General features: G+C 48.8%; 6 protein-coding genes across 10 annotated transcripts; 2 read left to right on the top strand and 4 right to left on the bottom strand.

Moving 5' to 3' along the window:
- Nucleotides 1-121: 121 nt before the first annotated feature.
- Nucleotides 122-1690, bottom strand: LOC112340777 (pentatricopeptide repeat-containing protein At4g02750-like). Its single transcript, XM_024659756.1, has one exon. The coding sequence runs from the start codon at nt 1688-1690 to the stop codon at nt 122-124; it is 1569 nt and encodes a 522-aa protein (XP_024515524.1).
- Nucleotides 1691-3678: 1988 nt separating this feature from the next.
- Nucleotides 3679-4561, bottom strand: LOC9640573 (peroxisomal membrane protein 11A). Its single transcript, XM_002985764.2, has 2 exons — nt 4197-4561; nt 3679-4123 (listed from the first exon to the last, which is right to left on the bottom strand). Exons 1-2 carry the CDS (start codon nt 4539-4541, stop codon nt 3725-3727), a joined length of 744 nt encoding a protein of 247 aa, XP_002985810.1. The 5' UTR covers nt 4542-4561; the 3' UTR covers nt 3679-3724.
- A 4320-nt stretch (nt 4562-8881) lies between these two features.
- LOC9640572 (telomere repeat-binding protein 5) lies at nt 8882-12900 on the top strand. 4 transcript variants are annotated; one of them, XM_024659694.1, is made up of 11 exons: nt 8882-9406; nt 9553-9622; nt 9698-9818; nt 10003-10636; nt 10869-11003; nt 11104-11160; nt 11221-11300; nt 11359-11594; nt 11654-12103; nt 12171-12234; nt 12297-12900. In XM_024659694.1, the coding sequence occupies exons 3-11, from the start codon at nt 9729-9731 to the stop codon at nt 12447-12449; spliced, it is 1899 nt and encodes a 632-aa protein (XP_024515462.1). In that variant the 5' UTR covers nt 8882-9406; nt 9553-9622; nt 9698-9728; the 3' UTR covers nt 12450-12900. The 4 variants fall into 4 exon arrangements, with proteins under 4 accessions (XP_024515462.1, XP_024515463.1, XP_024515461.1 ...); XM_024659695.1 differs by having other exon boundaries at nt 9553-9818; nt 10003-10135; nt 10207-10636; XM_024659693.1 differs by having other exon boundaries at nt 9553-9818.
- A 386-nt stretch (nt 12901-13286) lies between these two features.
- LOC9640315 (serotransferrin) lies at nt 13287-15328 on the top strand. 2 transcript variants are annotated; one of them, XM_024659703.1, is made up of 5 exons: nt 13287-13376; nt 13745-13886; nt 13943-14045; nt 14115-14429; nt 14501-15328. In XM_024659703.1, the coding sequence occupies exons 2-5, from the start codon at nt 13751-13753 to the stop codon at nt 15201-15203; spliced, it is 1257 nt and encodes a 418-aa protein (XP_024515471.1). In that variant the 5' UTR covers nt 13287-13376; nt 13745-13750; the 3' UTR covers nt 15204-15328. The 2 variants fall into 2 exon arrangements, with proteins under 2 accessions (XP_024515471.1, XP_024515470.1); XM_024659702.1 differs by lacking the exon at nt 13287-13376 and having other exon boundaries at nt 13428-13886.
- LOC9640314 (protein DOG1-like 3) lies at nt 15318-16786 on the bottom strand. The gene is made up of 3 exons (XM_002985763.2): nt 16585-16786; nt 16422-16521; nt 15318-16358 (listed from the first exon to the last, which is right to left on the bottom strand). Exon 3 carries the CDS (start codon nt 16217-16219, stop codon nt 15482-15484), a length of 738 nt encoding a protein of 245 aa, XP_002985809.1. The 5' UTR covers nt 16220-16358; nt 16422-16521; nt 16585-16786; the 3' UTR covers nt 15318-15481.
- Nucleotides 16787-16822: 36 nt separating this feature from the next.
- LOC112340756 (plant UBX domain-containing protein 8-like) lies at nt 16823-19332 on the bottom strand. Its single transcript, XM_024659696.1, has 11 exons — nt 19220-19332; nt 19087-19148; nt 18543-19014; nt 18413-18484; nt 18300-18358; nt 18018-18249; nt 17760-17954; nt 17541-17672; nt 17328-17471; nt 17195-17251; nt 16823-17115 (listed from the first exon to the last, which is right to left on the bottom strand). The coding sequence occupies exons 1-11, from the start codon at nt 19286-19288 to the stop codon at nt 17008-17010; spliced, it is 1602 nt and encodes a 533-aa protein (XP_024515464.1). The 5' UTR covers nt 19289-19332; the 3' UTR covers nt 16823-17007.
- Nucleotides 19333-19372: the final 40 nt, after the last annotated feature.

The raw sequence follows: 19372 nt of genomic DNA, 5'->3' as shown, positions 1-19372 counted from the left end.
GCCTTTGAAAATTTGGAAATCCATGAGCTTAGGATACAAATTCCCACAAGCCTACCTTCCTTTCTTGCTGTGGCAATCTTGAATGAATTGCTGGCTGCTTTGAGTTAAATTTGGGTGCAACCTAGTCTTGAAACCTACTAAAGTATAGGAAATGAACATCCATGTTTACATATGTGCCTGAGAGAAGAGCATAAGACGAGAGAAGCTCCGGATCCAGCCGAACTATCTCCAACGCAATACGCTCCGCACGCTCTACATCCCTGTAGTTCCTACACGCACCCAGCAGCGTGTTCCAGATCACCCCATCTGGCTCAAATGGCATGCTCTGGATCAAATCCTCGGCACTTCCCAGATGCCCGGCCCTGCCCAACACATCGATCATACACCGGAAGTGCTCAAACCCCGGTGCCAGTTCGAAATCCCCACTCATTCCATGGAAGAACTCGAGAGATCTCCACAGCAACCCTGCGTGGCTGCAGCACGAGAGAATGCTCACGAAGGAGACGAGCACGGGCAAAATCCCCTGCGCGATCATGGAGTAAAAGAGCTCCAGTGATTGATCAACTCGCCCGGCCTGGGCATACGCAGTAAGCATAGAATTCCAGGCGACGATGTCTCTCACCGGCATCTCCTCGAAGACCCTCCTCGCGGCTTCCAAATCCCCACACTTGGCAAACATGTTGATGAGATTCGTGCCCAGGGGAGTGTCCTCGGGTAATCCGTGATCCCGGATGATCCCGAGCAAGAGCCGGGCCTGGGCGATCGATGGAATGCTCGCGATCGCGCAGGCGACGCTGATGAATGTGATGTTGTCCGGCTGGACGCCGTCGAGATCCATGGCGCGGAAGAGCTGGAGCGATTCAGCGCCGCACCCTGCCTGCGCGTAGCCTCCGATTACGGCGCTCCAGCCGACGAGATTCCTGGGGCGTGATCCATCCAGGAGCAAAACCCTAGCCTCTTCCAATCGTCCCCTCAGGCAGTGGGCCGTGAGGAGCGCGTTGGACGAGCACAGTGTGTTTTGCGGCATCCGTTGGATCAGATCTCCCGCGCGCTCCAGATCACCGTTCATGGCATGTGCGCCGACGATTGCGTTCCATGACGTGGCGTCTCTTTCCACCATCCGATCAAACATAACTTTCGCTTCAAGGATTCTTTTGTGGTCTCCATACGCGCTAACGATGGCGTTCCATGTAATGGATTGCGTTTTGGGCATCTTTAGAAAGGCGAGGATTGCTTGATTAAGATGCCCAGTTTGGGCATTTGCTGAAATAAACGAATTCCAGCTGCAAACATCCCTCTCCGGCATCGCCAAGAAGATCGCGGCGAGATTCTCAATCTCCCGGGCGCGCGCGAGGATGCCAATGATCGCATTCCACGACACAATGTCCGAGCTGGGCATCCGATTGAAAACCTCTCGCGCGAGGCTCGTCTCGCCCCCATCGGCGCTCGCGGCCATCAGGATGTTCCACGAGAAGACGTTCCTGCTCGCAATTCTCTGGAACGCCGCCCACGCATCGCCCACGAGCCCGCAATCGCCATACATTTTGACAAGCAAATTCCCAATCAAGGTGAGGGAATCCTGGCCGGATTCCACGAGCATCCGATGGAGCTGCCTTCCATTGATTCGATCCTTGGCAGCGGCACACTGGCGTAGCAGCTTCACAGTTCCATCGAGCTCCTCCCATCTCATTCACTGTGGGCATCCAAGAGCCCTGGGCTTTTATTAAGAACCCTAAAAATGCGAGAGAGTAGTAAGAAACCTAACCCATTTTTTCTTCCTCTTTCAATTGAGCTATTAATCCTTGTGCCCCGGCATTTGATGTTCACTCCCGCCCTCCATATGTGCAGCTCGTTAATCTCTTCTTTGGTATAGTAGCCCACGATGATGTCCTCGACAACACACTTGTACACGAGCATCACGTCCAGCGCGAAGCGGAGGGTGTAGGGAACTCCTCACCTGCGGTCGAGCTCGATATGTCCTGCACAACTGTGCTCGCCGTCAGCTACATGCGGCAGCCTGAAAAGATCGCCAACTTTGGCACGCTCCTCCAGGTACTTCACCGTGTCCCTGCTACCCACCCTGCGAAGGCTTCGCTCTCGATTTCCTCCCGTGGTTTTAGCCACCCTTCCCCTCTCATGAGCTCGATCTTCACCCGGGGGAGGAGGAGCTTACAGTCTTCAAGTGTCATGCGATGGACCTCACACGTCCTGTTGCGATGACTGCTAGTCACTCCAGCAGAGTCATTCCGGTGGAATGTTAAATCGTCTCTGGGAAAGATGGCAGAGTTACGTTCCAGAGGACGACCGTCCCTCACCAAGCAGCCTTTGTCCCCCACCTTCCTCCAAGCCCTGTCTGTAATCTCAAGAGCCTGCTCCCCCGCGTCTGGAATATCAAACAGCGCCAGAAGTGACCCGTCTATGCCCCTGACCTGGCACCGGATATGACTTCATAGTCTTGAGTAGAAAGACGCTAAACTTCATAAGAAGTGCAGAGGATCAGTCGGGTGAGCGACCAACACATAAAACGCGTACCGGATTACCCTAAAGCGCCCCTCAGGCTCTACATGTTAAATAAGTATTCTTCTGCAGCAACAAAAGAAACTGAAGCACTTACGTCAGTAGCCAAACGAGGTTCAGCACACACTACGGTCCACTTCAAAGACTCCATGTTCAGTAGCATGGTTTCTTTCGTAGCACCTAGTGTATAGATAGATATACGAGGTAATCAGAGCACAAAGAATTGAACTTACCACCAACAAGATAGCACTCGTCTCCTGTGTCGGCAGTTGCAAAACGCGCCGCAGGTACGAGGGTGGGACCTTGATCTGGATACCAGGACCATTGACGCTGCAAACATTTTGGGCCACTCGATCAAAGCTATATAACATTTAAGACTCCGTGCTTACATTTACGAGATTCAGTGCGTATAGGTTCTTGCAAAAGCCAGATGAACCAGCTCCAAAAAAGGTACAGATTATCACCTTTCTGCACCGCAGCATGGAAAGCAAGCGGTGGTGGGATGGAGCCACTGCCACATGGAGGTATGGAATTGCGATCTTTGTATTGGATCTGCGTACCTTGCGTTAACCAGCTCCCACTGCTTGCTTTCCAGATCGAGTGAATGTACCTGAGGGCCTGAAAGTCCACACAGCCATAAACCCATATTTGCTCCCGATCAGAGTGGCAAGAACCACACAGTACCGCGCATCTTTTCATCAGACGGAATGCCAACAACGAGAAAGAGCGTTCTTCCACTTGCTACTGCAAAGCGTCGACCATGTTTAAGCAAAGCCCGCTAGAAACTGAATAGCCTCAACTTACCAGGCAATGGCCGGCACACGACACAGGACAAGGTTGGGCTGTTGACCACTTCAAGCTTCCCAAATCCAAAACCTCCACGAGAGTGTTACTAAGAACTTGAGAAAGATCCACGCTACTTAAGTTCTCACCAGCACATCGTTCAAGTATCGGTCCCTGCAGCATCCTCCCACCACATACATCTTCTCCTCAATGGCAGCCGCGCTATGCTGCAAGGGATTCAAGGTAAAAAACCAAGCACAAAGTACCAGAAAAATAGCATACCCAGCCACCATGACCACAAGAGGAAAAGACATCTTGGGGAGAAAAAGATGGTCATCCAAGAACCCCTGTTATTAGGGCTTTAGCAAATATTTCCAAGAGCCCTAAAAATGCAAGCTCTGTTATTAGGGTTCTAGCAAATTTATTAGCAGCTATTCCAGTTTTTGTGCGCGCTGATGGTCGCGGAGACGAGGCCGGCGGATGCGAGCAGCAATGGCGCCGAGAGCACCCCTCGCCCATCTCGAATGTCGCTGAGGGCAAGCAGGGAATCGGCGAAATCCTGGATCAGCGAGAGCGTCTTGAGGAGCCTCTTGCTATGGAGCGATTGGATCTGCGACTTGAGAGAAACAATCTCTTCCCTGGAAGCAGCGTCTTCTCTCTTGTGGCGGCGATGAGCGTCGGTCAGCGCCTTCTCCCTCGCGATCATGGCGGAGATTTCCTGGTACTTGAGGATCACGCTCCCAAAGTAGCCCACGAATTCCGTCCAGGCGCTGATCTTCTGGAGCTTCTTGGAGTGGTGCTTGTCGATCAGCCCGGTCTTAGCCTGCCAAGGAAGAAAAGGGAGAGAGAAACGAAGAGAGTTTCTTTCATTCCAATCCTAGGAAATGCCAACTCACCAGCCAGACAAATTGTTCCACGAAGTAGTACAATCCCTCGCCGCCATAGGCGATGAGCTCCAGGATCCAGCGCTGGCGGTCCCTGTGCGGCGATTTGCTAGCCCTGAGGAGCGCATTCACGTCCTGGACGAATTTGCCCAGCCGGAATGCCTTGCGGCTTGTCCCAACGCTTGCCTCAAACAGGCGCAGCCGATCGAGAGCCCCATCAGGCAGCGGCGATGGCTGCGCGGCGACGGCAATCTTGGCGGCGTAGCGGGCGATCTTGAGCAGCTTGTCCACTCCATCCCTGCGCGCGAGGTAGGACTCCAAGTGCTCCAGGAATGGCCGCCCTTCTTCTTGTGCCATCAACCTAAAGCATATTCTTTTATACCTAAACCTTAGGTTTATGTTTCTTTATGGTCTTAACGTATAAAATTATAAATACTTTCTTTATTCGAAATGCCAAAATATATTATCCTCAGTGGAATTTTAGATGGAATCATTCTTGGGGAAAAACTTTATATGTATTAAATGATACATTGCAAATTCAACAATATTAGTAGATTCAAATATAACCTTTTGTGAAGATTCAAATATTATATTTTTTCTCTATAATTATTTTTCTTTCCTTTTAATATAAATTTATAACTTATTATTTAAAAAAGAAAACTAATTATATAATTACTAAAAAATTATAAATTTATTTTGATAATCACATCAAACAACTTGATTTCCAAAACAATTGTTAATCACTTGTTCTTTGCATAAGGTTCATAGTGATGTATTTTGAATTTATTTTCTAATTTGTTTTTAATTTTTATTTTATCACTAAAGAATTTCTTTTTCCTAGTTGTTCACTTTTATGTCATATTTCAACATTTTTATTTGTATATATAATAAATCTTTACTTTATATAAAATATAATTTCTTCATGTTTAATATAACAAAATCATTATTGAATTTTCCTGAATTCATTATCTATAAAATATTTAAAAGATTATGAATTCTTCTTTATAAAGAGAGTTATTTAATAATCCAATTTATACTTGTTTCACTACTTCAAATGTTAGTGTTTAATTTAAATTGCCAATTTTGGCAATTTAAAGTAAACACCAATCTAATTTGAAACTAGTTTGTAGTTATATATAGTTTGTTGTTATATTAATATTAATTCATAATAAATTAAAGAAAATAATGAATCATATATGAAGTAGTTCAACTTATATCATATTAAACTTTTTACTTTTAGAATCTTACATTAAGATTCTCTAATATATAATCTAAGGTATTATTAATTTTAAATTAATTGCATCATAGAAATATTTATGTATAATTTAGTGTGATTTTGTAATAATGTATCTCAAAATTAAGTATTACAACCTCTAATATTTTAATAAAATATTTTAAGTTGCAAAAGAAACTTTATGATGGTTTTGAAGAAGATTTCATACTGGGAAATTTATTAAGTTGAATTTAATTTAACATTTTTAAGTTAAAAATAATAAAATTTACATGCTCACTAAAATTATTATTATTTTTTATATAATGTATCTACACACTCTAGGAATAAATTTTGTTTTAATACATAATTTGCAAAATCTATTTACGTTCACATTAGTGTATGATATTACTATTTTATATAAGGTAAACTGGTTATCCAATCATATAATTGTTTGAAAATAATAATCTTTTTTATAAATTTACTATCCTAACTAATTTGATCTGATTATCCACCAATTTTACATTTAATTTACTACTTTTTATTATATTATATAAACCCAGTTTACTAATTGTTCTCATTCTATACAATAGTAAATTTCTTGCTATTTAGTTATGTAAGAGCACAAACATCTTTAATGTTAGAGAAAGATAAATACAATTTTGAGTATCCCACATGATACATAATATTTTTCAAGTAATGTTTTAGAAAAACATGGAGACAAGTCTAGTTTATATTTTAATTTCTTAATCCTATCTCAAACGTTTTGTTCTGTTTAATTTTCTATACTACACTGCTGAATAATACATCCGTACCAGTAACTTCACTACAGCTTTGCTATCGTTTCCACATGCTTGACGTAGGGCATGCTGGGCAGACTTTGGGATTATTTGGTCGATACATTAGATAAATTGTGAAGCCCTCTTGTGAGTAGCTTTTTGTTGGAGTATAACACGAGATTTGGAGACACAAGCTTTCAGGGGTAATGATTTTGGCTAGAGATTGCAAGCATAGTTTTAACTTTTGACATCCTCTATTCTTACAAGCAGTAGAGGGAAATCTCCAGCACCCAATAATGCAGCAAGAACCGATTGGCTTTTCCCTTTTTCCTTTATTGGAAATTCTCCATTAATATCTGATAGACACGTGGATATTGAAGAGGTAGGTGGTGTTTTTGGACCACGAACGAAGAAGAGAGAAGAGGATGGATCCCCACTTTTTTAAGGCCTTTTTCCTCCCCTCTGGACCTTTCATGGTGGCAGGCCGCCAGTGAGTGATGCTAGCATATTCTAAGCAACAACCATTTAATAATTTTAAATATCTAGAATACATATTAAATAGTCTACACATATATCCACAAGTGGACAAGCTTTCTCCTAAAGAGTGTAGGTAGAGGAGTGATCAAGCTCCAGAGACCATTATAAAAGTTGACAAAGCTGCCCTAAGGGAGGAAAAGAGAATGCTTTGCTGACGTATGCGAGCAGGACTGGTATTGTTTCCTCCACGAGCGATTTCGTGTTCTGAATGGTGTGGATGTTTCTATAGTATAGTATTTTGTTGCGAAGACATGGTTATTACTTTGGATCAAAGCTCCAATTGCGTGAGTGGTATCTTCGATCGTCACGTAGCAGCGCTGCTGCGCGCTGGCCAGTTGACTGACCTGTTTGCTTGGCCGCTTGTCCATTACGTAACCAACAGGAGTCCATCGCACGCCATCGCCAGTTTCTTACAGCATTCTATGAATTAAAAAAGAAACGGAAATATTTACACGAAAAATATAAATTCAATACTTTTTTCTGGAATTTATAAATAAATTCTGGAACAAAATTGGCAGTTATACTGGGTGCGTCTGGCCTGTGCTTGCCTTGAATCATGCTGGAAGAACCAAATTACCAAACCACCTCCTACAACAGGATAGTACAAAAAACGAACAGCACCAGCAACGCGTCAGCAATTTAGAATGTGTGCTTCTATTTTATTTATTCCTTTATTCTTAATATTTAGAGGCGAGAGCTACGTTACACCAGGAACAAAACGTCCGCGGCTCGAATCGAAGCCCTGAGCGAGGAAAGCGAGGGGATTCACAGTCACACATTGTTTTCTCGAGGATCTGGATTCTCCCAGTCTGTATAATAGCCTTTTAGGTTAAAGGAACATCGTCTATCGCTGGCTGGCCTGGCCACAAATGTGGGCTGTCGTGTGTTGATTTTTTTTGTGTTTATGTCATTACCGATGATTCGATTCCCCGGTTCGTGGCATCTTGCTTGTGGCGCCATACAACCAACATGTGAGGTGCGATGGAATCTTTCTATAGTCAACTCCTTTGAATACGTTTGACTTCGAGGATTTCGCCTTGAGTTTTCGAGCAAGTTGATCGCGGTTTTGAGAGGAAAAATAAGAGAACTCTGTGCGGCTTGAGATATGGAGGAGATTGATTCTCGCTTCTTCTTCTTTGTCCCCACGCGACTGTCACGTTTTCGATGCCAAATCTCTCTCTTTGATCCCGACGAGACACTTGATTGAGATCTTGGAACAATCCATCCCGCGTTGTTCCTCCAAGCTTTCTCTAATATTTGCAAGAAAACAACCCTTTCAAGTTGAGGTGCGTAGTTGGGCGGCCACATGCCAGCCTCAATGCCGAGGCACTCGTTGTATAGTTTTGTATAAGCTATACAAAACCCAAAAAATATAATCAATCGCATTTTTTTTACTATCCAACAACTGGGTTATTGGAATCTGGAAAATCACACAATCAAGTAAGCTCTACACAATCGCTTCTCTTCTTAAATGGACGGTGATGGGTTTGTTTAGATCCAAAGCTCGGTTGCCAAGGTATGACCCAATCATGCTTGCCATGAATGGCCGCCCCTCCAAGAAACTGGCGATTAGAATGTTTCTTGAGGGGAAAAGAAAACAACTAGGGGAATCGGCCCGGAATCTAAAAGATTCCCCTGCCAATCCATCCGGCTCACACACAGACCGGGGGCGCCAGAGGATAGAGCGCGCGCATGGCCCCGTACGGCATTCTGGACTGCACGGATTATAACCCACTACGTAAAACACGCTGGCCAATGGGAAAAGTGGATGATGACCACGTTAAACGGACACGCGCCATTGGGTCCGCTCGCCACGTAGGCGCGGACGTGGCAGATAAGGGAGGGAAAAAGCCCGAAATCTCAAACCCAGGGGGTTTAAGATGGCCGAGCCTGTGTGCCGAGGCTGTGCCGAGGCTGTGCCGGGCCTGTCTTGGGCCTGTGCCGGGGCTGCGCTAGCCTATCTGTTTAAAAGAGAGCTACACGTGGAATACGAGTGGGCATGGCGCTGCAATTGCTGGCCGCACGTTAGAGCACGCGGGGCCCGGACCGTCGGATGGTTGGGAATGGACGGCGGAGGATCGCCGTTGGGTTTGACGGAGGTTTATGCCGTAAATGACGACCCGGTATTTGTAGTTGGAGGTAAAGATTAGTTTTTAACCGCGGGGTAAAAACACAACAAAGCCCTACAGAACACACAAGAAGAACACGCGTTGGGAAGACATAGAAAGATTTGGAGTGTGGTATTTTTTCGAGAGAGGGAGAGAGAGGAAGGGAGCGTTTTGGGCGTTTGATCCGCCGCCAAGCGCCTCGAATGCGAGCTCTAGCGGGCGCGATCGTCCTCCGGCAGGGGGAATTTGTGGCGCTCGCGCCGGCCGCTTCGAGGGCGTGCCTGTGAAGGAACGCGCGCTGGCCGCCACGGCGGCGCCGTGCTCCTCGAGGGATTGAGGCTTAGGTGCCGGGCGGGCGAGGAGATAGGGGTGAGAAATTCTTGGAAGAAGTCAAGAAAGAAGGCAAAGATCCGTCGTCTTGGCGGCGAATTGGGGCATCCAGGGTAGATCTTGCGGCCTTGTTCCGGGGATCGATCTGCGGCGGTAGGGGCTATTGGGAAATCCGAGGCCTTCTTGCGGGGCGTGCGAGGAATTGGGGGCGAATTGGCCGCGTACGGTAGGGAATTATCGGCCTCCAAGAAGCGCATTGTAAGATCTCTTAGATCCCTTTTGATTCCTTGATGCTTGATCTCGTTGCTTGGGTCAGTTTAAAGAAATTTGCCTGTTCTTCTTCTTACCGGATCTCTTCCCTTTTAATTTTTTTTTCTTGGTTTTTACGAAACATTTTCTTGCAGATAAATCCTCGCCTTTAAAATTTTTAAAATTGCTCGAGGAAACCCTTTAGATCTGGGGTTTTTATATATGGTAAGGTTTTGGGCTTTAGCGAGGTTTTAGAGAGGTAGTAGGAGCTGACACTTGTGCGCCGTGCCTGGACGATAGATAAAAGCGCCTTAGTTCCGTCGCGCGGTGTATGTTTATGGGAGCTCGGCGAAGGATGGGATCGGGAGTCCCGGGGTACAGTGGACCAGCGCTTCCTCGTTCTACTCGTTCCTCTACTCGGGTGGGTTTTTAAGATTCTTCCTTTTTTTTTCCTCTCTCTCTTTCGGTTTTGCTGCCCGTGTTGTGCTTCCTTGGCATGCATGCATGCATGCTGCGTTGTTGGGGTTTTGGTTTTTTCTCTTTTTCGTCTTGTTCTCCATTGCTCGGGGTTCTTATCCGCGGCTGTGCCTTTTTTTTTGTTACAGGGTCGAGCTGGAGGATCCAGGAAAGTTGGTGTTCCTTTTGACTGGTTAGCCGAGGTTGCGGGGCTAGAGCTGTTACAGGGTAGCGAGGAGCAGAAGACTCAAAGGGAGGCGCTCAGGCAGCAAGTAAGCTCAGGTACTGGGGACGCTGCGGAAGCTGCTTCTAGCGTAGAAGATAAGTTTATTGTTAAAGACGGTCCAGTGCAGCCTCGGAAGCAGGAGGACGTTAAGTCTGATAACGAATCCGGAACGTCGTTCGCGCTAGTAGAATCGGACATCAGGAAGCTGCTCAACTTGCAGTGTCAGGTAAACCAGGCTTCTCACGAGGAGGAGATGAAAGGGAAGAATAAGGCTGAAGCAGCGGCGGCAGCGGCAGCAGCGGTAGCTCCGGTAGTTCCGGGCAATCCAGATGGCGTGGTAGTGACCGATAAGCCAGTGAGTCACGTGAGTGCTGAGACTGGAAATCAGGCAAAAGTGAAAGACGAGGAGTGCAGCTCGGAGTGCATCATGTCCGAGGAGGGTCTGGAAAAGCCACAGAAGAATAGCAGGCGTTCACGGAAGAGGAAGAACGTGTCCAGGTCTTCTGGCTGGGGAGGCAAGCGCAACAAGCACGACGAGTTTTCTTCGCCAACCTCAGGTATGCTTCTCTACTCTTGGCACGATTGAATTCTTTATCGTTTTCGGATCTAGTTTTTCCTTACGTTGGCAACCTGTGTGGAAGGACAAGGGTTGTTCGTGAGCTTTGCCTGTGTGCAAAGTGCTGGTTCGGACAATAACCCTTTGGAAAACAGGTTGGGTGGTGGTCAGTCCTGTGTGGGGATTCAGTGTTGTGGTTTGCTTTGGAAGTTCTGAGTTGGCCTGAATTTCAGATGATGGCACTCACTATAAAAGAACCGTGAAAGGAAAGAAACGGTTTAAGGGGGATGTCCCGTTCATCATGCCACATGATTTGGATGTTGACGGAGATTGTGAGCCTCCTGCAGCAGCTGCTAAACTTCGTAGAGGTAAACGTAGACCGCGGAAATGAGCGAGGGTGTGCTGGCTGCTTAGATTAGAATAGTTTCGTGAAGGTTTTGGATTCTAACGTTGTTGTTTCTTTTACAGCCAAAGCAGCCAGTGTAGCAACGCCACCAGGATCTCGAAAGACAGCTGACGGCCATGGTAAGGAAGCTTCGTCTGGCTTTGCGTTTTAATAACGTTTTCTCTTCTCTTTTTTCGCAGTCAAAGTTAGCGTCAAGTCGTTCACCATTCCAGAGCTCTATGTAGATATTCCAGAGTCGGCCACGGTTGGAACTTTGAAGGTAAGCCTTGTAGGTTACTGCATCCCAGCCGCTAATTTCCTTTCTGGTATAAATGTAGAGGGCTGTGATGGATGCAGCAATGAATTTACTTGGAGGCGGTTTAAGGGTCTGCGTTCTTGTCCAGGGTAGGAAGGTTCCCGACGAAGCCGCGACGTTATCTGAGATGGGAATCTCTCACGGCGGAAAGTCTGACTTGGGCTTTATGCTGGAGCCAACGTCCATTCCTTCCGCGTCAACTGAGCAGGACGATCCTCTCCTTGTCCTGTTACATGCGGCGAGTGAGCCGAATTCCAGGTATGAAAAACGTGTTTTTGGTTGTGTTGAATGAGTTTTTATATTTTTTTGGCTTGCAGGTCAGCTTATGTTGTAGATGGCGCGTGGACTCGTCCATCAGCCGACAGTACACAGCAACAAGAGCCAGATGCTACAGCAAATGTTTCAGTCCCGACGACTTCGCTGGGCCCTGCTCCTGAACAGCACAATGACGCGTCCGCTGTGCCAACGATGAAGCCAGAGGGAGATCTGGACGACCAGGCCAAGCAGAACGAGTCGGACTCGACCTCGACTTTATCTCAGGCCACCCCGTACAAGCCTCGGGTGCTCGACGCGAAGGCCATAATCCTCCACCCCGCGGTCGGAGTCGGGGTTGGAGTGGAAAATGGTGGTGCTCAGGGGCTGGCTCTTGTTCCCATGCGTCCAAAGAGCCACTCGCTGGAGATCCACAAGCGGCGCATAAGGAGGCCGTTTAGCGTTGGCGAGGTTGAATCCCTTGTCCAGGCCGTCGAGCAGCTTGGAACTGGAAGGTAACGAAGTTTTGTTTCTTGTTTTGTTGTTTCTCTTGACTTATCTCGTTTGGTCTTTTCCTTCCAGGTGGCGTGATGTCAAACTCCAGGCTTTTGAGAACGCCAAGCACAGGACATACGTGGATCTTAAGGTCAGTGCTGTTGGATTGTCTTTTTGTTTTTTTTCTTCCATCTAACAGGCCTGTTGTTCCAGGACAAGTGGAAGACACTGGTCCACACTGCACAGATCGCTCCCCACCAGCGCCGGGGGGATCCGGTGCCTCAGGAGCTGCTGGATCGAGTGATCGCAGCAAACAATTACTGGGCGGCCCATCAGGCCAAGGAGCAGGCGGAACTAGAAGCTTAGTTCTCGCCGGGGCTTCGCGTGTATAGAAGACGAAGAAGAAGAAAGAAGAAGATCAACAGAGACAACGATGAAACAAACAACCATCCAACAAAAGAAGCACAATTCCATCCTTCCTTGTAAAGCGTACCTTCTCCTCCAAGTTCCCCGATCCTGTAACATTACTCCTCTCCACTCAAGATGATGATGAAACAAAGAAGGCGGCGTACCACCGTCCAACAAAGATATGCGAAGCTTACGTTTCTAGCGAGCAAGCAAGCGATCAAGCGGCCTTCCATGGTTTTTAATTTGTAGAGGTCTGTTTTTCCATTCCATTGCCGCAGGTAACATCCACCATTGCTCTTCCTCTTTAGATTTTCTTTCTTCTTTGCCTCTGACCTTTTTAGGAAGCTCCTTTGTACATCTTTACATATATTTGGTGAATCAGAAAATCTGTCGACAAAGTTTGATGAAACGTTGTCTCCTTTTTCTTGTAGAACTGTTTGAGCTTTAGAAAACGCAAATTCGAAAATGATTTGCTTTAAAACTATATTAAATTTTCAAATTCAATTTATTCAGATATTTTCAAATTCTTTTTATCTAAGTATTCAATCGCTAATATGCCTATGTGTAAATTGATACATATCTTACGTGCCAGCTGATGTGGCGGCCAACTCAGCTAGTTTCCTGCTCGCACCCGTGTCGCCCACATTGCGAGCGTACTTTTGCTTCGTGGTCACACGTCGCTGTGGATGCCGGCGCATATTCTGCCCGTAGGAGCACTTCATGTGACGAGGAACGCTCTGCTAGTCAAGGAGAGAGCGAAATATATAAAGTGAGTCACCTCACATATCATGTTACATAGCGACAAGCTCTCGCTCGCAGCTATAGAGCCTTTACAGCCCAGATACTAGATGATCAAGCCTTTCTAGAAGAACAAAGAGGTCTCAGGTCAGTAATACCTCTCCTGCAAATGTAGCTTACAGGTCTTTGCGTTCCTCTGGGTTGAATCTTTGATCATGTGCTGTCTGTACGTTTTCTCTCTGCGATGCTGTTAAAGAAGTATCTGTTTCATGACCAAGAAGATTAGCAGTACCGAGGAGCGAGAGCATATCTATTACTTTAGCTCCCTCTCAGCCAATCAGGAAAAGAAAAGTGTTTGTGCCACTGCTGCGAGGCTGAGCACATTGCACGGCCTTATCTTCCTGCCTGGCTCTTCGGCGCCTCACAAGTTCTTTCTTGTTTTCCTTGCTCTCTCGTTGCGCGAGTGTTGATTGACCTCTCTCCCTGTTGATGGAAGCTTGGTAAAATTCTTACAGGGAAGAATGGAGCGGTCGTACCTGTGGTTGTTGCTGCTTTTGATCTGCGTTGCGCTCTTTGTGGTCAAGGTGGATTCACAGGGGCCAGCAGCAGCTCCTCCATCCGGGGACGATGATGACGACGACGATCCTTTCCAGGAAAGTAAGTTTCAGAGCCTTGGCTTAGAGATCTTAGCAGCGCCTGTTCCTCTGCAACAGGTTGGGTGTGGTGCGTGGAAGACGAAGACGAGCTTGACTTGTGCAAGAGGATGAACACCATCCTTGACGGCATTGATCCTGAAAGAGAACACCAGCACAGCTGGTAAGATCTTTGTTTAGTCGCACAATTAAAAGAGGAGAAGCAACCAAACCTCATGTCTTCTGCTTGTAGCGTTGCTGGCGAAGGCGATGCCGAGAGCTGCATGAAGAAGATCGCGACTGGCGGCGCAAAGATTGGCATCTTTGACGGTGGCGAGATCCTCCAGGCATCCCAGCAGTATGGACTCCTCCCCATCCGGACTGAGGTGAATCAACTCGAGAGCAGCAGATACTACGGCGTTGGAATCGTGAAAGCCGACAGCTGCCCGAGGAAGCTATCAGATCTACGCGGCAAAAAGTCCTGCCACACCGGCTACGGAAGATCGGCAGGCTGGGTTCTCCCCGTCACATACTTCATCCACAACAAAATCATGCCTTTGGTCAGCAAGTAAGTCGAAGTAGAAGTAAAAGAAAAAGAAGGAAAAACCCACCTTGGCAAACTTTTTTGTGTTCTTGCAGGGATCCACAGATCACCAACGACATCGAGTCCGTGAGATCCTTCTTCTCCACATCGTGTGCTGCGAGCAACGATCCCAGGAAGAGCATTTGCAGCGGCTGTAAGATCAAGTCTGGATGCTCGGAGGACGACGACTACTACGACTACTCTGGAGCGTTCCGTTGCTTGGTGGAGGGCGGCGGAGACATCGCCTTCACGAAGCACACCATCCCGAGCCTCTATGCAAAGGGCGGCGACTTAGAACAAAACTGGACCAATCTCCAAGACACCGGATCTTACCAGCTCGTGTGCCCGACTCCACTCGATGGAAAGCCCTGCGCCAGCATCTCCAGCTACAGATCCTGCAACTTCGGCACCGCGCCCGGCCACACCATCATGGTGGCCGGGAACTTCTCCAAGAAAGAGATCCAGGAGTTCAACGACGTCATGGACAAGGCCAACAACAACGAGACATTCAAGAACCTCTTCAGCGGCGAGAACCTCCTGGCCAACGAGTTCGCCGCGGGCGCCTCCTCGTCCGTCGCCTCCAACAAGACCGCCGAGGATCTCCTCGGCAGCCTCTACAGCAACACGCTGGAGCTGCGCAGCATCAACGAGGCGGGGGATTCGGCGTCGGCGACCTCCGGCGCCGATCCTCCGCTGGCGCCGCGCCTCATCGCCGCCATTCTCCTCCTTGCCGCGACAGCTATCGCGCGATCGATCTAGCGATAAGAACCCTAAAAGAAAGTCTCGCATTTGGGGAAAAGGGACATTCTACGAATATTCGAAATTCAAATGCGACTGTAAAGAACCCTAAAAGCAAGTCTTAAATACCAAGAATATTCCAGGTACAAATGCGATTGGAAAAGAAATCTAACACTCGCTGGTCTCATGATACTTCTTTGTTCTTTTCTTCCTCTCTTCTCCATCGTATCGTCGCCACTCTCGCTTGGATCGACCCATCGAAGGCTCGATCGATCCACATTCCTCCGCCGCTGCTCGTCTCAATCGTCACTCTTGCCGTTCTTCACTGCCCCAATCTTCCGGAACGCCACCTGGAGCTGCGCCGCCGCCACCAGGTACTGAGCCGCCTGGACGGGAGTGAGCGTGTCCAGCATGTTGTGCAGCGTCTCCCTCCTCAAGTTATCCGCCTCCTCCAGCAGGCTCTCCAGATCCTTGAGCTTGGAATCCAGCGCCGCCTCCATCTTATCATCCTCGCTCGCGGCCAGCGTCTGCGTGATCCCCACAAACGGCTGGTCCGCCATCCCCTGCTGCAGCACCGCCATCCGGTGCGAGATGTCGTCCTCCTGCTTCTGGACCTTCACTTGCATCTCGTTGATCCTCTCGAGCTGCCGGGCCGAGAGCGAAGCCAGGCTCGGGCTGTCCACCCCGGAGAGGAGCTCCGAGAGCTCGGCCTCTACGAGCTGGCCGGCGAGCGCGTAGGCGAGCTGGAACACCATCGTCGGCCGCCACCCCCCTGTCCACATGAAGGCCGTCTCGAGTGGAGTCTTCCAGGCCGGGGTCATGACTTGGAGGACGTTTTGCTTGGCGGCGTTGTCCTTGGCGCCGTAGTAGTAGTCGTAGTGCATCTTGGCCTTGTCCACCAGAGCTTTGATCTCCGACTCGGACATGTTGCTGTTGAGAGCGCGCTCCAGTTCTTCCAGCTGCTGGAGCTGCGTGTTGGACCAATCGTCGTAGAAGTCCGTGTAGCTCTCATTGTGAGGACCCTTGAGGGGAGCCATGGCTTCCTTCTCCCCTCCTGTTCGATCCAAGGAAGTCCTTTGGCCTGGGAGAGTTCACCTCGTGGCAAGCATCCTCTCCTTCCTCTTGTTCTTCTTCTGTTCTTCGTGTTCTTCTTCGGCTTCTGCTTTGGGGCTAACGCTGCGTGAAACGAGACAAAGATCAGCGGCTTTCGAGAAACTTCCTTCAAGGAAATCCTCTTACCATTCCAGTTTCTTCCTCTTTCTCCAATCGCTCGCAGGCTAGAGGCAATCCAGGAGCTCCGGAGAGGCATGCCATGTTTTCTCCCTCAGACGCTCCCACACTGCTCAAATGTATCGAATCGACATCCAAACAGTAACTATATGGAAAAAGGGGGAAAACTCACCGCAGCGATCGATTCACATCCAAATGCAAGCCCGCGCGCGTCCCAGATTGATCGACTGCTCGAGAAGAAGAAGCGCGAGAATAAAAAAATCTCCCGATTCTCGCCGCTACCTCCCCTTCATCGAATCGCGTCGCCCCGGCGGGGATACGAAGATGAAATTCCGGGTGATCGATCGAGAGCCGCCGCCCGCGCAGCCCGAGGAACCCTAGCCTAAGCAATGCACAAAGCACAAGATCACTCACACTCGGTTGTAAAATATTCGTAAAAAGGTGAGTTTTGGAGCTCGATGGAATATACCACGCCCAATATTCCCTCGTAGATACACACAAAAAATCGCTCGCGCCAAATCCCCGTCCAAAAAAAAAGAAGAGAAGCTCTTCCTCGCGATTTCTTTCTATTCTTTCGCGTTCTCTCATTCGCGCTTTAAATGGTTTCCAGGAACAGTGCTTCCTGCTTGCTCGTGAGGCCCAAGCTATCAAACGACGCAGCGTGGTCGTCACCAGTAAAAGCTCTTCGCGGATACTGTCTCACCTGAGAAAGAAAATTTTTCCAATCCATCCAAATCGAATCAAAACCGAGGAGCGACTAAAGGATTTGGGAGGAAACATACCAGCCTATAGGTGCCAGGCTCCACTGCTCGGCTGAGGTCAATAAAATCGAAGAGATTCTGCGAGAGACACGTAAAAAGATATGAGATTGATGATATCTCGACATGTGTGTCAGTGCGGATGCACTTAGCTCACCTGGAGCTTGTCTGACTTTCTGAATCGGCGGCCGTGCCGGCTACCGTCTGGCAAGCGAACGAGAATCGTCACGGCTTGATCGTCCTCTTGCGTTGGCTCGGCTGGCAGCGACTCGGCCTTGGTCGCCAGCTTTCTCTCCAGCTCCTGTTCACATCACACACTCAGTTGCAAGGAAACAAACAAGGAAAACGAGACAAAGGAGGGAGCGCTTACCGCTGCTGCCTCGGATCTGCGCTGCTCCTCCTGCCGCCGGAGCTTCTCCATCTCGCTCGCGGCCTCGGCGTCTTGCTTCGCTTTCACCTCTTTCTCTCTGTCGGCCGCTAGCGAGGCCAGGTATTCATCATCCTGGAATCATGGAGTGATAAAATGGAAAAACTTCTTTCGTTTTCCCAGGAAGGGAAAAGTAGAAAAAACCACAGAAGATCAAAGTACCTGCTGCTCACGCAACAGCCGTTGCGCAACGACGGAGGGTGAAAGCGGCTGCTGGGGGCGAGAACTTGACACATCGGCGGCGCTAGCAGCAGCGAACTCAGGTGTTGGACGATACTGGATGTCGGGAAGTCCACCAAAAAACGCCGCCTCCAGCATCACTGCTTCGTCCTGCTCCTCCGAGGATATTCCTGCCCACTGAAGATTGCATGACAAGTCGAGAGCGTCAGCACTGACTTTCTTTCTGCAGAGATCCTCTACCTCGTCAGCGGGGATCATGTCGCCATTGGGCTGCGGCGCACTTGGACGATGCTCTTCGTCAGCACTTCGTGGCTGTCTCTCAAAGGCTTCCTCGGCAGCAGGCTCCTCCACTATTGGAACAACGCGCCTCTGTCTGCGTCTGAGTAAAGGCTGCTCGTCAGGAGTTTCCTCTGGCTCCTGGATGACGTTCCGTGTCGGGAAACTGCTTGGACCAGTACTTGGATTCTCTCCCCTGCAATAGAAACAATCACGTCTTGCAGAAACGGCAGCGATCAAGCATACCTTGCTGTATCTTCCGGCTGCGAGAGTAAATCTCGAAACCTCTTCTCGTCCTCTGCAGTCTAAGGTAAAACGCTTCAACCATAAAACTCTTTACGAGAAAACTCCGAGTGTACCTTCAAGGATAGCGAAACCGCACGGGCAATGTCATCGTCTTCAGTACCCGGCACAGATTGACTTGCGGAATCCTGCAGAGCCCTGAAATCGTTAGAAAAGACCTTGTAAAACGAAAAGAAGAACACTTACAGCTCCTGTCTCGGGATCCATCTTTGACGCTTCAATGGCCGCTCTGACCATTTGCTCTTCCAGTTCGGGATCTTCCGTGGCACCGCGCTCTGGACTCCTCCGAGGATAAAAACCAGGAAAAGGTGGCGCATCATCCTCCATACTAACAATCCCACCTCCAGGACTACGGGGCACATTCTCAAGTCCAGTAACCTCCTCAATGGAGAGATTCGGAGGTGGCGGCGGTGGAGCGGGATCCTGCCAATCAATCGGGACGTTCCTCACGTCTCTCGGATGAGAGACGAATGGAGGAACGATGTCGGGGACAATCCCTCTCCCACCAAAAAGACTTCCCAGAGGATCAAACGTTGGTCTGGGAAGAGGAACTTCCCAGGGCGGAAGTCCTAAACCTCTCGGCTGAGCCGCTGGAATAACCGGCTCGTCCTCGTCCATGTAATCCACTCTTTCGGGTTCCTCTGGCTGTGAAGGAGGCCTGCGAGGAAGAACAAGAGCAAACAAAAAAGGTAAGGAGGGATCGAAGCCACAATCTCGAGATTCTACGTACACAGGGGTGTCCGATTCGCCGAAGAACGCGTTCACAGCAGCATTGAGCTCGCCACGATTCTCCTGCGAGGATCCATCAGCTAAGAAATCCCGGGGCAAGACGATAATATCGTTTCCTCGGACGAGAGCCCTACCTGGAGCATCCGGATTGCCACGGCGCGCGGAGCGCCTGTGATGCCGATGAAAGTATCCACGGAATCCATGACGAGCGAAGAACACGCGATGCCGGGGCGCTCTCAAGCCTAAGTTAACCCTTGCAAGCTTTCGGAATCGAACCGGAAGCCATG

The sequence above is a fragment of the Selaginella moellendorffii genome, unplaced genomic scaffold, assembly GCF_000143415.4.
Source record: "Selaginella moellendorffii unplaced genomic scaffold, v1.0 SELMOscaffold_70, whole genome shotgun sequence".
NCBI classification, from domain to species: Eukaryota; Viridiplantae; Streptophyta; class Lycopodiopsida; order Selaginellales; family Selaginellaceae; genus Selaginella; species Selaginella moellendorffii.
Note: the sequence above shows the minus strand (reverse complement) of the source record. Positions and strands in the feature narration are given on the sequence as shown.

What these genes read in the sequence shown, in the direction of transcription:
- LOC112340756 (XM_024659696.1), bottom strand. Translation starts at nt 19,288, where the DNA reads ATGGATTCCGTGGATACTTTCATCGGCATCACAGGCGCTCCGCGCGCC. An exon ending in TGGCAATCCGGATGCTCCAG is followed by an intron (nt 19,149 to 19,219) that starts GTAGGGCTCTCG and finishes GGATCCTCGCAG; the next exon opens with GAGAATCGTGGCGAGCTCAA. An exon ending in TGGATCCCGAGACAGGAGCT is followed by an intron (nt 18,485 to 18,542) that starts GTAAGTGTTCTT and finishes AGGGCTCTGCAG; the next exon opens with GATTCCGCAAGTCAATCTGT.
- LOC9640315 (XM_024659703.1), top strand. Translation starts at nt 13,751, where the DNA reads ATGGAGCGGTCGTACCTGTGGTTGTTGCTGCTTTTGATCTGCGTTGCG. An exon ending in AGAGAACACCAGCACAGCTG is followed by an intron (nt 14,046 to 14,114) that starts GTAAGATCTTTG and finishes TTCTGCTTGTAG; the next exon opens with CGTTGCTGGCGAAGGCGATG. An exon ending in ATCATGCCTTTGGTCAGCAA is followed by an intron (nt 14,430 to 14,500) that starts GTAAGTCGAAGT and finishes GTGTTCTTGCAG; the next exon opens with GGATCCACAGATCACCAACG.
- LOC9640314 (XM_002985763.2), bottom strand. Translation starts at nt 16,219, where the DNA reads ATGGCTCCCCTCAAGGGTCCTCACAATGAGAGCTACACGGACTTCTAC.
- LOC9640573 (XM_002985764.2), bottom strand. Translation starts at nt 4,541, where the DNA reads ATGGCACAAGAAGAAGGGCGGCCATTCCTGGAGCACTTGGAGTCCTAC. An exon ending in TGGAACAATTTGTCTGGCTG is followed by an intron (nt 4,124 to 4,196) that starts GTGAGTTGGCAT and finishes CTTCCTTGGCAG; the next exon opens with GCTAAGACCGGGCTGATCGA.
- LOC112340777 (XM_024659756.1), bottom strand. Translation starts at nt 1,690, where the DNA reads ATGAGATGGGAGGAGCTCGATGGAACTGTGAAGCTGCTACGCCAGTGT.
- LOC9640572 (XM_024659694.1), top strand. Translation starts at nt 9,729, where the DNA reads ATGTTTATGGGAGCTCGGCGAAGGATGGGATCGGGAGTCCCGGGGTAC. An exon ending in CTACTCGTTCCTCTACTCGG is followed by an intron (nt 9,819 to 10,002) that starts GTGGGTTTTTAA and finishes TTTTTGTTACAG; the next exon opens with GGTCGAGCTGGAGGATCCAG. An exon ending in AAAGACAGCTGACGGCCATG is followed by an intron (nt 11,161 to 11,220) that starts GTAAGGAAGCTT and finishes CTTTTTTCGCAG; the next exon opens with TCAAAGTTAGCGTCAAGTCG.